This window comes from Populus alba, chromosome 19, assembly GCF_005239225.2.
Source record: "Populus alba chromosome 19, ASM523922v2, whole genome shotgun sequence".
Classification (NCBI taxonomy): Eukaryota; Viridiplantae; Streptophyta; class Magnoliopsida; order Malpighiales; family Salicaceae; genus Populus; species Populus alba.
Window position 1 is genome coordinate 348,980 of NC_133302.1, and position 12,575 is coordinate 361,554.

General features: G+C 39.5%; 2 protein-coding genes across 2 annotated transcripts; one reads left to right on the forward strand and one right to left on the reverse strand.

Moving 5' to 3' along the window:
- The first annotated feature begins 2,562 nt into the window (after positions 1–2,562).
- LOC118031750 (disease resistance protein RPV1) lies at positions 2,563–6,529 on the forward strand. Its single transcript, XM_035036243.2, has 5 exons — positions 2,563–3,145; positions 3,287–4,385; positions 4,496–4,765; positions 4,865–5,788; positions 5,912–6,529. The coding sequence occupies exons 1-5, from the start codon at positions 2,565–2,567 to the stop codon at positions 6,527–6,529; spliced, it is 3,492 nt and encodes a 1,163-aa protein (XP_034892134.2). The 5' UTR covers positions 2,563–2,564.
- A 2,198-nt stretch (positions 6,530–8,727) lies between these two features.
- Positions 8,728–11,395, reverse strand: LOC118031751 (disease resistance protein RUN1-like). The gene is made up of 3 exons (XM_035036245.2): positions 10,908–11,395; positions 10,593–10,768; positions 8,728–8,816 (listed from the first exon to the last, which is right to left on the reverse strand). The coding sequence occupies exons 1-3, from the start codon at positions 11,393–11,395 to the stop codon at positions 8,728–8,730; spliced, it is 753 nt and encodes a 250-aa protein (XP_034892136.2).
- Positions 11,396–12,575: the final 1,180 nt, after the last annotated feature.

The following is a 12,575-nucleotide window of genomic DNA, read 5'->3' on the forward strand; positions in this document are numbered from 1 at the left end:
CCTCCAAATCCGACAAACCATGCACCAACATGTCCACCTGAAACCCCTTTATCCCGAGAAAGGGTCCATTCGGGTCAAAAAATTTAGAAACGGGTCCGTTTATTGGCTCGAAGTGGCCACCTCGGGCAGTCTGCAGCCTTGGATTGCCAAATTCGGCAGTTCAAGGTACACACTTTGAACCAGTGGCTTGGATTTCTCGGGTCGAATCAAGGGCTGAAAATTTTCCTCAATGTAGAAAATGTTTCCCTCTTGCATCGCCTATAAATAGAATCTCTGTTGAAGACCTGAGGGAGGAGGAAAAAAAAACACAAAATCGGACGAAAACCAGCCATTACTGCCCAGTTTTCCTGCAACCAGCCTCTTCTTCTTTTTCCCTCTCCGCCGTTGGCCCTCAGCAACCACCACCATCACCACTCGTCTTCTCACCGTCATCTCCACCTCAAGCAGCCACCAAAACGTCACACACGGTGGTTGCATCATCTCTCTCTCCTCTGCAAAACTCTTCTCCTCTGTCACGGAGGCCTCCAGCAGCAGCAACAGCAGTAGCAGCAGCCGCAGCGACCATCTTGCAACGTGAGCTTTCCTTCTCCTCTATTGGATAGCATCAGCACCAAATACCACCAGGATAGCAGCTCTTCCTTCAGCCGCTCCAACAACTGCGACCGTGGGCTCTCCTTCTCCTCTGCATGCAGGACCTGTTTTGTTCTTCCTCCAGCGGCGATCAGTTCCTGCAACCATCCTCGCCGCCTTCAGCCACGCCGGCCTCCATCGCAGCACCACCAGCGACCGCCTCCTCCACGTCAGGTAAAGTCTTCTGCCCCCCCCCCTTTTTTGCACCTGTTAGCTGAAGAAGCTTCCCTCCTGCATGCATAATTGTGTTGCATGCAGGAGAAGGGGAGGGGAAAATTAATTCCCCTCCCGACTGTTTTCTTTTGCAGGGCCAGACCAATTCTGGCCCAGTCATGCATACTGGGCCAGGTCTGGCCCAGTCAGAGATATAGGCTTAAATGGGCCGAGATCGGCCCAATCCTCTCCTGGGCCGAGATCGGCCCAATCCCAATTCCTGTTGGGCTGGGCTTGGCCCATTCAGTTGGGCCGGCCCAGCCCACATAATATATATTTTATTATATTATGTATTATAATATATATATATATATATTTTTTTTTTCTTTTAAAAAAATATATTCTGAAAAATCTTTGAAAAAATATTGTTGATTTGCTTGCATTTTTGTCAAAATGGCTTAATAATGGTTTGTATTTCTATACTGTAAAGATATAAATTCATTATTAAAATAGCCGGTTTTCGTCAAAATATCAAAGATTTTCAAAATAAAAATGTTTTTGCTTTCAAAAAATTCCAAAAGTCCTTAAAAATATTGTTGATTTTTCCTGCATATATTTTATTAGGGTGGATTAATATTGATTTGTATTTTTATACCGTAAGAATACCAACCCAGTATTAAAATACTCGATTTTCGTTAAAATATAAAAAAAAAAATATTTTCCAAATTTTTTTTTTTTTAAATACGGCCTAGTCTCTCCAATATATGTATTAGCATGCATTTTGGCTTTAATAACCAGTTTATTCAAGCCATGAGAACTAGGCCAATATTTCAAAAATTCTAAAAAAATCTTTTTGTTTTCTTTTAGTATTTGGGATTATGAATTTATACGTAAAACGTATTCCTAAATTAATAAAGTTTTGGTATAGATGTTATAACGATTAGGATTTTACCCGATAAGATAAAGACCTTCTTACCGAGGAGGATTTTTCTTGAACCATAGACAGACCAACAACTAGAAGTACAATAACACCTTAGTTTTTATCAGACAATAAAACAATGCAGCTTACCTTAGGTAGGGCGTACTTGGGGTGCTAATACCTTCCCTTTACGCAACCAGTCCCCGTACCCGATCTCTAAAATCAGTTAGGGTTCCTAGTGACCAAAATACTAGGTGGCGACTCCCATTCCATTTTTCACCCACAAAAGACAATATCTTCTTGTCTTCCTATATTTGCCAAATAGAGATACATTTACATTGTAGTTTTAAAATGGGAAGAACATGTAAAAATCGCCAGCCGATGCCGCGTGGATTTTCCGACGTGCGACACCACTGATGACGTGGCCGATGGAGATTTGGTAGATGATATGGTAGATGGCGTGTCGTGACACGTGGTGGGTGATGCGTCGGGTGACATGACAATGATGTGGTCACTGATTGGGATAAAGATGCTTTTGCATATTTAGTGGAAGGAGAAAGACAAAGGGTTGGTTTGTTGGAGTTCCGGGTCTGATTCAGTCCTATCTAATGTACCCATGAGTGTTCTCATGTAATTTATTGTCTATTGAATCTGTCTGGTAATCACTAAATGAAAGAACACTAAATTTTGGAATATCCTAGCAAATATCTTTTCAATTACGGATAATCCACTGATAAATAATGGAAGTGTTGAACAATGGTCAGAAATGAAGAATTCCACTGACAATATCATCAATCCGTTTGTTTCTGTGAAAGTTCTATCTCAGCACATTCATATGTATTGCCTCTGGTGATCGCCTTACATGCATTTCTTGCTAGTAATTACAAGAAGCAGATTCCTTCTCCAATTCATTGCTGCATTGCTAATTTATTGTGCTATAATTTCTGCAGCTTCCATGACAGAGCCAGAATCTTCTCGATCTACACCAAAAGGGGCCTATGATGTATTTCTGAGTTTTAGAGGAGAAGATAATCGCAAGAATTTTACAGATCATCTATATACTGCCTTAGGCCAGGCAGGAATCCTCACTTTTCAAGATCATAATGAAATTCCTAGAGGTGAAGAAATCTCCAAACATCTCCTTAAGGCAATTCAAGAATCAAAGATATATATAGTGGTGTTCTCAAAAGGATATGCTTCTTCTAGATGGTGTCTTAATGAACTTGTAGAGATTCTTGAGTGCAAAAACAGGAAAACTGGTCAGATTGTTCTTCCAGTATTCTATGACATTAATCCTTCAGATGTGAGAAAACAGACTGGCAGTTTTGCAAAAGCATTTGATAGCCATGAAGAATGTTTTAAAGAGAAGGTAAAGGAATGGAGAAAAGCTCTTGAGGAGGCCGGAAATCTAAGTGGATGGAATCTCAATGATATGGAAAATGGGTATGACATTTCTCTCTAAGATTCACTTGCACACATTTATGGAGTAATTATACATTAGATTTTACCATGTGAAACAACAAAATATTTTTTTAGCATGCTTAATTGTCTCTCTATTAATGAGTTGCTTTTGTCAATGAACAGCCACGAATCAAAATTTATCCAAGTGATTGTCAAGGATGTGTTGAATAAATTGGATCCCAAGAACCTAAATGTTGCTACTCACCTAGTAGGTATTGATCGCCTTGTCCATACTATTAGTGACTTCCTAAGTGCTGCGACAGATGAGGTTCGCATTGTGGGCATACATGGGATGCCAGGAATAGGAAAGACGACTATAGCAAAAGTTGTATTTAATCAACTCTGCTATGGATTTGAGGGAAGCTGTTTTCTTTCGAGTATCAATGACACATCAGAACAATCGAATAATCTTGTTCTCTTACAAGAACAGATTCTTCATGATATTTTAAAACAAAATGCTGGAACTATCAATAATGTTGATAGAGGAATGGTTCTCATCAAGGAACGGCTTTGTCACAAAAGAGTTCTTGTTGTTTTTGATGATGTAGTTCATTTGAAGCAACTAAATGCTTTGATGGGAGAGCGAAGCTGGTTTGGTCCCGGGAGTAGTGTAATAATTACAACTAAAGATGAACGCTTGCTTCTCAAAGCGGATCGAACATATCAGGTCGAAGAATTGAAACAGTATGAGTCCTTTCAGCTTTTCAGTTGGCATGCCTTTGGGGATAGCAAACCAACAAAAGATTATGTTGAGCTTTTGAATGATATAGTTGATTACTGTGGAGGGCTTCCTTTAGCCCTTGAGGTTTTAGGTTCTTGTTTGTCCGGGAAAAACAAATCTAGATGGAAATGTGTAATTGACAAGTTGAGAAAAATTTCAAATTGTGAAATTCAAAAAAAACTTAGAATAAGTTTTGACACACTTGATGACTATAAACTAAAGAATACATTTCTTGATATTGCATGCTTTTTTATTGGTAGAAATAAAGATTACGTAGCAAATGTACTAGAAGGCCGTTGTGGTTACAATCCAGAAGATGATTTGGGAATTCTCAGTGAAAGGTCTTTGATTAAAGTTAATGCTTCTGGAAAGATAAGCATGCATGATCTATTGAGAGACATGGGAAGGGAGATCATTCATGAAGAGTCACCTGACCACCCGGGAAAACGCAGCCGAATTTGGCAACGTGAGGATGCATGGAATGTACTCAACAAGCAGATGGTAATTACTAAATGCATACACAAAAGCACAATCATGCACGTTTATCTTTCTTTTCAAACGTTTTGCTTATAATTATTTAGAAGTTCTACTGAATTTTGTTCTTTTTTTAGGGAATTGTAGAGGGTCTAGTGCTGGATGCGAGAACATCAGAAGATAAATCACTGAGCACGGGATCATTTACAAATATGCGATGCTTGAAGTTACTCCAAATCAATGGAGTACATCTCACTGGACCCTTCAACCTGCTTTCTGAAGAGTTGATATGGATTTGTTGGCTTGAATGTGCTTTGAAATCTTTTCCATCCGATTTATTGTTGAACAACCTAGTTGTTCTTGATATGCAGTATAGTAACATCAAAGAATTTTGGAAGGAAAAAAAGGTGCGAAACATACTACAGTCCTCCAAAATTTGTTGTTTATATTTTCAAGTTAGAACTTTTGATGATTAGTTTTTGTTGTTCTCCTCATTGCTCTGACAGATTCTCAACAAGCTGAGAATCCTTAATCTCAGTTATTCAAAGAATCTTGTTAAAACACCAAACTTGCACAGTTCAAGTCTAGAGAAATTCATGCTTGAAGGTTGCTCGAGTTTGGTTGAGATGCATCAATCTATTGGACATTTGAAGAGACTCGTTTTCTTGAATCTGAAGGGATGTTGGAGGCTAAAGATTCTTCCTGAAAGCATTTGTGAGGTAAAATCTCTTGAAAGTTTGAATATTTCGGGGTGTTCACATCTTGAGAAGTTGCCGGAGCGCTTGTGTGATATTGAATCCTTTACTGAGCTCTTAGCAGATGGAATTGAGAATGAGCAATTTTTATCTTCAATTGAACATTTAAAGTATGTAAGGAAGTTGTCATTGTGCGGATACAATTTCAATCTGGACGCACCATCATCTCCATCCTGGCCTTCACCAATTTCATCATGGATGTCAGCAAGTGTTTTAGATTGGAAAGCTTTGCTGCCAACTTCTTTCACTGATTGGAGATTATTGAGAAAACTAAGACTTGCTTATTATGGTTTGTCTGAAGGCTCACTTAATTGTGTTGATTTTTGTGGTTTGTCCTCTCTTGAAGAATTGAATCTATCAGGAAACAAATTCTTCAGTCTGCCTTATGGCATAAGTGTCCTTCCTAAGCTGGTGTTTTTGAGAGTTCATAATTGCAGCAATCTTGTATCAATCTCAGAGCTTCCCTCAAATTTAAAATTCTTGGATGCAATCGGTTGCACATCAATGGAAAGAGTAAGACTGCCAATCCAGTTAAAAGAAAATGAAAATCTGTCTATGTATAGGTGTTCAGATTTAATGGAGATTCAGGGCATGGAAGGTCTAAGTAATCATGGCTGGATTCTTTCCTCTGATACCGCCTCTGATTTATCAAATAATAAGAAGAACATTGTTGAGGTACTATTCTCTCTCTCTCTCTCTCTCTCTCTCTCTCTATATATATATATATATATATATATATATATATATATGTTAGGGTTTGAAATTTCAGCACTCTTTCAAATGAATTTATATATGCAGGCATCGTGCAATGGTAGTTATGGATATCATATTCACGACTACGATGTGAAATTGTCTATGAGTATCTATTATTTTAAGTTTCCAAAGGGGTTCATCTACCATGGACAAGGATGTTCATTATCATTTCATGTACCTCTAGTTTTCCAAGGGTTGATTTTTTGGGCTTTCTCTACAAGGATTGTTTTTAGTCGGATTCCCAGAATCAATGCTATTATTAGAAAGAAGAGCAACGGTATTCAATTGTTTGAAGCTACACACGCAGTCGGACACTATTCCCCTCTTAGTTGGGTAAGATACATAAGTTCAAGTGAGATGGCAATGGAAGAACATTGTGCACACGAAGAACTGGAATTGTATGTGAATTTGGGGAGCGAAGACATTAATGTGAAACAATGTGGGATCCAAGTGATTGTAGATTTGGATTCATTTGAAGGAATAGAGAGGAATCATGGCGTTGACAACCAAGAGTTAGAAGTGGGAAGAGATAGAGTGCCATATCATCTGCTTCCTCATGCGTCATATCATCTGCTTCCTCATCCTCTTTATGGTTCAATAGGATTTTGTACAATGGAGGAGTGGAAAGATTTTTTATCTAATTTCCTGAGCTCAATTCGTTGAAGGATTTCAATTCGTTCAATAGGAATTTGAGTTGGCAACAGTACTCAGGTTTGATATTACCGCCTTGTTGTCCAAAACAAACAAACAAATAAATATATAGCATTGTGTTTTTGGGCTGTTTCTTTTTATATAATGTATCATTTGTTGAAAATAATTTTACTCGAAAGGGAATAATTTATTGGATTATTTGTTCAAGGGAGATGGATTATTACTCTACTTCCAGGACCAAACCAACTTCCATCTCCCACCAAAGCTTTTAGTTGGTACTGATGAGTCACATCATCAACAACAACAAGAACTCTTTTGTGACAAAGTCATTCTTTGATCAGAACCATTCCTCTATCAACATGTCTCACTACTCTCACACTTTGCTCTCTAAGATCATGCCTCTTTTATAGGCATCAATGGCAGCTCCTCTTGCTCCTTTGTCAACAAAGGCTGCTGCCAACTTCTTCTCTTCTTCAACAATGATGGCTACCAAAGACAATGGTTGTAGCCACCATTTGTTGCACATGTAATGGCAACACACCTAACAATCACCCCCTTTGCCATTCATGTGGGGCAATTTTCCGCTTGCTTCTTCAGCACAAGCTTTCATCTTGCAGCTCTTCCAAGCTTACCATTCTGAGAGCAACTGTGGCCAAGTTTACAGGTACTCGCCAAACCTTTCAATCACCAGAGTCACCAAAGCACACCTTTTCTCACACAAAAGGATCACTATAACCAGATGGTCTGCCACTTCACATCTAAAGAGTGTTAACGCTTGTCTCTGGGACACAACATTCCCCTTCGAGCGTATCAACCATGCTCGGTCTGGAATGATTCATCAAGCCTCACACCAAGGCTTACAACACCCCCTCAAACGGAAATTTCTATTTCTAAGTGCGACAGTTATTATCTGAGTATCTCAATATGATCACGAGCTCACCACTCTTCCAAGAGTCTACTCATCCAGGAGTTGCGCCTGCCCTCTGTTCCATCCTAGGAACCACGCCTTACTTCTCCGTGAGTCTCTCGCTCTTAGTCTCAAGAGTCCAGGTAGCTCTCCACCTTTAACCATGGGGACAGCCCATTAAGGTTGATCCATATTTGTCTTGATACTGTGAGTATTACAATGCCTTCATCGAGCTCACCACCTTGACAAGAGTCAACTTGTTCCCGGAACCTGCGCATGCCCTCTGCTCCTTCATAGCAGTCGCGTCTTAATGCTCCACAAGTCATCCACTTATTGTCCAAGGCAAATGTCTTCTAGCTCATTGATCTTTAGTATGGGGGCAATATCCATGAAAGTTAATCCTGCATTTGTCTCCATACTCATCATAGCCACTTTATTGGCTATACACCTGTCCACTTATATCTAGCCATCACATTGGCTCTGGGGCGTTCTGAACTGGGCTCATATCGTGGCCCACACACCTTCTCCTCGAGTGTCTTCGCCCGTTGTCATGGGACGGTCTGAACTGGGCTCCTATCATGGCCCTCACACCTTCTCCCTAAGGTGTCTTTGCCTTTCATAGGCTAACATCCTCCTTCAGCTGGGATGCTTCAGTGGCTCCAAGATTCTCTACCACCATGTGGACTTGGGAGAGATTACTGCCACTAACGACATAGAAAGAGAAAGTTGCGGTATACTCCTCGCAATCCTCCACCTCAATTTCTATGTTTGGAGCTTCTATGCCTTTCTGCTTGATAGCTCCACCCACACCAACTCTCTTTGGTGTCTACGCCTTTCATCATAGGCGGTCGCCTTTTATCACAGGCGTTCTCACCCCCTTAATTAGGTGCCTCTGCAACAACTCATCTTTCCATCCTTGCATGCATTGGAAAGGTCCTCATGTGTTGTCTTCATCAAGAGCACATGAGACTTCCTGTTGTACAACTTCTACATAGTCTCTACTCTGAGCTTCATCTGAGAACTCTTCTTCTCCTTGCACCTGTTGTCTCAATACAGTACCTCGTTAGGATCCTACGAGTACTCCTGCACAATCTCTGTGTGCCCTCGTGCAATTTATGTTCTCCAGATTTCTCCATATTCCTTGCTTATGTTTGACAGCAGCTCATCCCGTCACAACACCTATCCAACTCAAAATAGGGTGCCAATCCTTATCCCCTTGCTGTATTTCTCTTCCATTATAAGGGTCTTCATTAATTCTCCCCTCGAGAAATCACAGTCATTGAATCTAGCTTCTTTAGAGAAATCACCACTTCATCAGATCCTTGATCATACGGAACCCAATTGTTCCCCTTTTGCCGTCATCCTGCTGGTCTTCAACAGTTTCATTACAAACTGTTACATATACGAAAATAGTACCGTATGGATAATCCTTCCACGAAGCAAGTTCCCAGGAAAGATTGGAGGGGTCACACTGGTCCCGCTTAAAACCCAATCTCCTAGACAGAACTTCTTATGCCATATCTATCCATCGTACTGTCTCTCCGTATATACAACCATTTGCTAGCTTTGTTGCGGCTTTCCTTTACAAGTGATCTGGGTATCCTGCTTTTATACCTGATTTCTCAACATCTGACGAGACTACCATGCTTAGATTCGCCAAGATTGGTCTTTATCAATTTTCACTCTCCACCTCAAATTGTCCACATAACCGGGTGTCCAGAGTGTCCCAATTTTGCCTTCCATCAAGGCAATTAAAACTTTCCCATTTAACAGTTCAACACATGTAATTGGGTAAACATGTGCACCTTCTTCTTCTTCATCTCCATTGACCACCATGATAACCTTCAGATGCCTCCTCATCGGGCAATCTCTCTTTAATAATTCACCACCGCTATGTTCGGTCTCGAATCTCAACGATCGGACCGTACCATTGCATCCAGAATGATCAAATTAGCTGGAAACATGCCTTGAATCATCCAAATCGCACTTCAGACGGCTAAGCTTTGATCAAAACAATTCTGGCCTAATCAACGGCTCAGATTCACTCTCAGATCCGGTTGCACGTAGGATCAGCTACACTGGATCCTATACCTCGGCTCGCGGCTGATGACGTGGCAGGTGGGTCCCACTATGTTGACATGGGTGTTGACTATTTAATTTGCATGCTAACGTCATCGTTGCATCATGCTGATGTCATCCTTTGCATGCTACTGTTCATGTCTACTTTTCACATGGGTCGGGTCAGCTAGTCTTCGGGTCGGGTCAACTCATCCGGGTGAAGAAGACACGTGGGCGCGTGGGCTGACGCCTTGCCGAAGAGTGATGGAGAGTGCGGCCATGTCCGACGTCCGATTTTGACGTCGTTTTCACCAGTGGCTTTGTCTCCCTCCTCTAAACGGTGGGATGTCAAAACACCATTTTGAAAACTTTTATTTTTGATCAAAAAATCAAACACCACTTCAAACCATGTGCTCTGATACCAATTGTTGGGCGGAATTCGAGACCAGTGATGTACTGATCTTTGCTCATAAGAGGGGTAAGCACACTGAGACAATATTTAACGTGGTTTGGCAAATCGCCTACATCCACGGGAAAGAGTTCATATTATTTAGAGATAGAGAAAGAATACAACACATGGAGGAGGATCACATTCACTTAACTCCCGTCTCTTATTGCTGCATAGGGCAGCAGCTGCATAAGGCAGCAGGGCTGCTGGTGGCAGCCCTTCTCTTTCTTTCTCTCTTCTTCTCTCTACATGTCTCACTACTCTCACACTTTGCTCTCTAAGATCATGCCTCTTTTATAGGCATTAATGGCAGCTCCCCTTGCTCCTTTGTCAACAAAGGCTGCTGCCAACTTCTTCTTTTCTTCAACAATGATGGCTACCAAAGTCAATGGTTGTAGCCACCATTTGTTGCACATGTAATGGCAACATACCTAACACTCTTTTGTGATAAAGTCGTTCTTTGATCAGAACCATTCCTCTATCAACATTATTGATATTTGTTGGATTTTGCTTTAAGATATCACTAAGAAGTTGTTCTTGTAAAAGAACAAGACCATTCGATTGTTCTGAAGTTTCATTGATATTCGAAAGAAAACAGCTTCCCTCGAATCCATAGCATAGTTGATTAAATACAACTTTTGCTATAGTCGTCTTTCCTATACCCGGCATCCCATGTATGCCCACAAGGCGGACATCATCTATCGCGGTACTTATGAAGTCACTAATAGTATGGACAAGGGGATCAATACCTACTAGGTGAGTAGAAACATTTATGTACTTGGGATCCAATTTATTCAACACATCCTTGATAATGTCTTGGATAAATTTTGATTCGTGCCTGCTCATAAACAAAAGCAAGTCTTTAATAGAGAGACAATTAAGCATGCTAAAAAAAAATTATTATTTCACATGGTAAAATCTAACGTATAATTACTCCGTAAATGTGTGCAGGGAATCTTAGAGAGAAAAAGGCATACCCATTTTCCATATCACTGAGATTCCATCCGAAGAGATTTCCCGCCTCCTCAAGAGCTATTCTCCACTCCTTCACCTTCTCTTTAAAACACTCTCCATGCTTATCAAATGCTTTTACAAAACTGCCGGTCTGCTTTCTCACATCTGAAGGATCAATGTAATAGAATACAGGAAGAACAATCTGACCAGTTTTCCTGTTTTTGCACTCAAGAATCTCTACAAGTTCATAAAGACACCATCTAGAAGAAGCATATCCTTTTGAGAACACCACTATATATATCTTTGATTCTTGAATTGCCTTGAGGAGATATTTGGAGATTTCTTCACCCCTAGGAATTTCATTATGATCTCGAAAAGTGTAGATTCCTGCCTGGCCTAAGGCAGTATATAGATGATCTGTAAAATTCTTGCGATTATCTTCTCCTCTAAAACTCAGAAATACATTGTAGGCCCCATTTGGTCTAGAGCGAGAAGACTCTAGCTCTGTCATGGCAGCTGCAGAAATTATGACACAATAAATTAGCAATGGAGCAAGGAATGCATGTAAAGCGATCATCAGAGACAATACATGTAAATTCTGATGGGAATTTGTTAGAGAAGCTGAATTTTGATCTGTATATAATTTAAGTGACATGATAAAGAGGAATCCCCGTGAAAGTGATTAATCTTTAAGAAACAATTAACATATTGAAGCAGGTGTATCGTGAAGTGCATGGCCTATTTTATCAGCCGTGTTGTTGGTGAGGTTTTTGACCGCATCGGAGTCAAATGGCATGATTTTCCACACGGCAAACTAATAACACCATTATCATGCAATCGGCTGCCTCCATCTCTCCTCCGTCTAATCTGATACTCTCAAAATCAAATGGTCTAAATTTCCGCAAACCTTTTTTCAAAGCCTGGGTTTTTTTTTTCTTCCAAACAAGACTTTGACTAGACGTCAACTGAACTTTCTTTCTTTACTTTTGAATAAATGTTACACTCAATTTCTTTCTTTGGTTCAAAAGGTTAGACTTCCCAGCAATATAAACATTACCGATATTCTCATACCATGTTTCCATAATGTGGTTTATATGTAGCAAAAGATTTCAATTTCTATTGTTTTCTAAAAGACTTTTTGACACCGAAAGCACAAGCAATAATTCTAATTCGTAATTTTATTCGTAAAAAAAACTTATTATGGTTTACTTTTGTAAGGAGTTTATATTATTTAAAAGAGCCAAGAAAAATCAACTAAAAAATATTAAAAAATCCAAAAATAAAGAAAAAGTAATAAAACTTCTAAACATATTAAGAAAATCTCAATATTTGATTTTCTAAACTAAATATAAAAAAGTAAAATTACCAAAATAATTATTTTCCTAGGAAATAATAAGAACTAAAAAACAAATTCCTGAAAATCATCCTCATCAATTTTAGAGTATATTAGAGTACATTGCTTCAGATTGTGACACTTGTCACAATCTTAATATAGTGGATAGTTAGTTAATTAGCACAAGTCTGTTAGTCTGTTTTGAACAGATATATAAACACAACTATCTCGTGATATATAAAAAATGCAAAATAAGAACAATTATCCAGTATTCTCTGCTAATCCTATCTCTCTTTCTTCTTTCTTTCTGCATAATTATAGATCATATTAATCAATAGACACAGCTTAACATGGTATC

Coding starts and splice junctions, on each gene's coding strand:
- LOC118031750 (XM_035036243.2), top strand. CDS start 2,565: ATGCATTTCTTGCTAGTAATTACAAGAAGCAGATTCCTTCTCCAATTC. Junction 4,386..4,495: donor ATGTACTCAACAAGCAGATG/GTAATTACTAAA, acceptor TTCTTTTTTTAG/GGAATTGTAGAGGGTCTAGT. Junction 4,766..4,864: donor AATTTTGGAAGGAAAAAAAG/GTGCGAAACATA, acceptor TTGCTCTGACAG/ATTCTCAACAAGCTGAGAAT.
- LOC118031751 (XM_035036245.2), bottom strand. CDS start 11,395: ATGACAGAGCTAGAGTCTTCTCGCTCTAGACCAAATGGGGCCTACAAT. Junction 10,769..10,907: donor CTCAGTGATATGGAAAATGG/GTATGCCTTTTT, acceptor GTTTATGAGCAG/GCACGAATCAAAATTTATCC. Junction 8,817..10,592: donor GGGCATACATGGGATGCCGG/GTATAGGAAAGA, acceptor TATATGTAACAG/TTTGTAATGAAACTGTTGAA.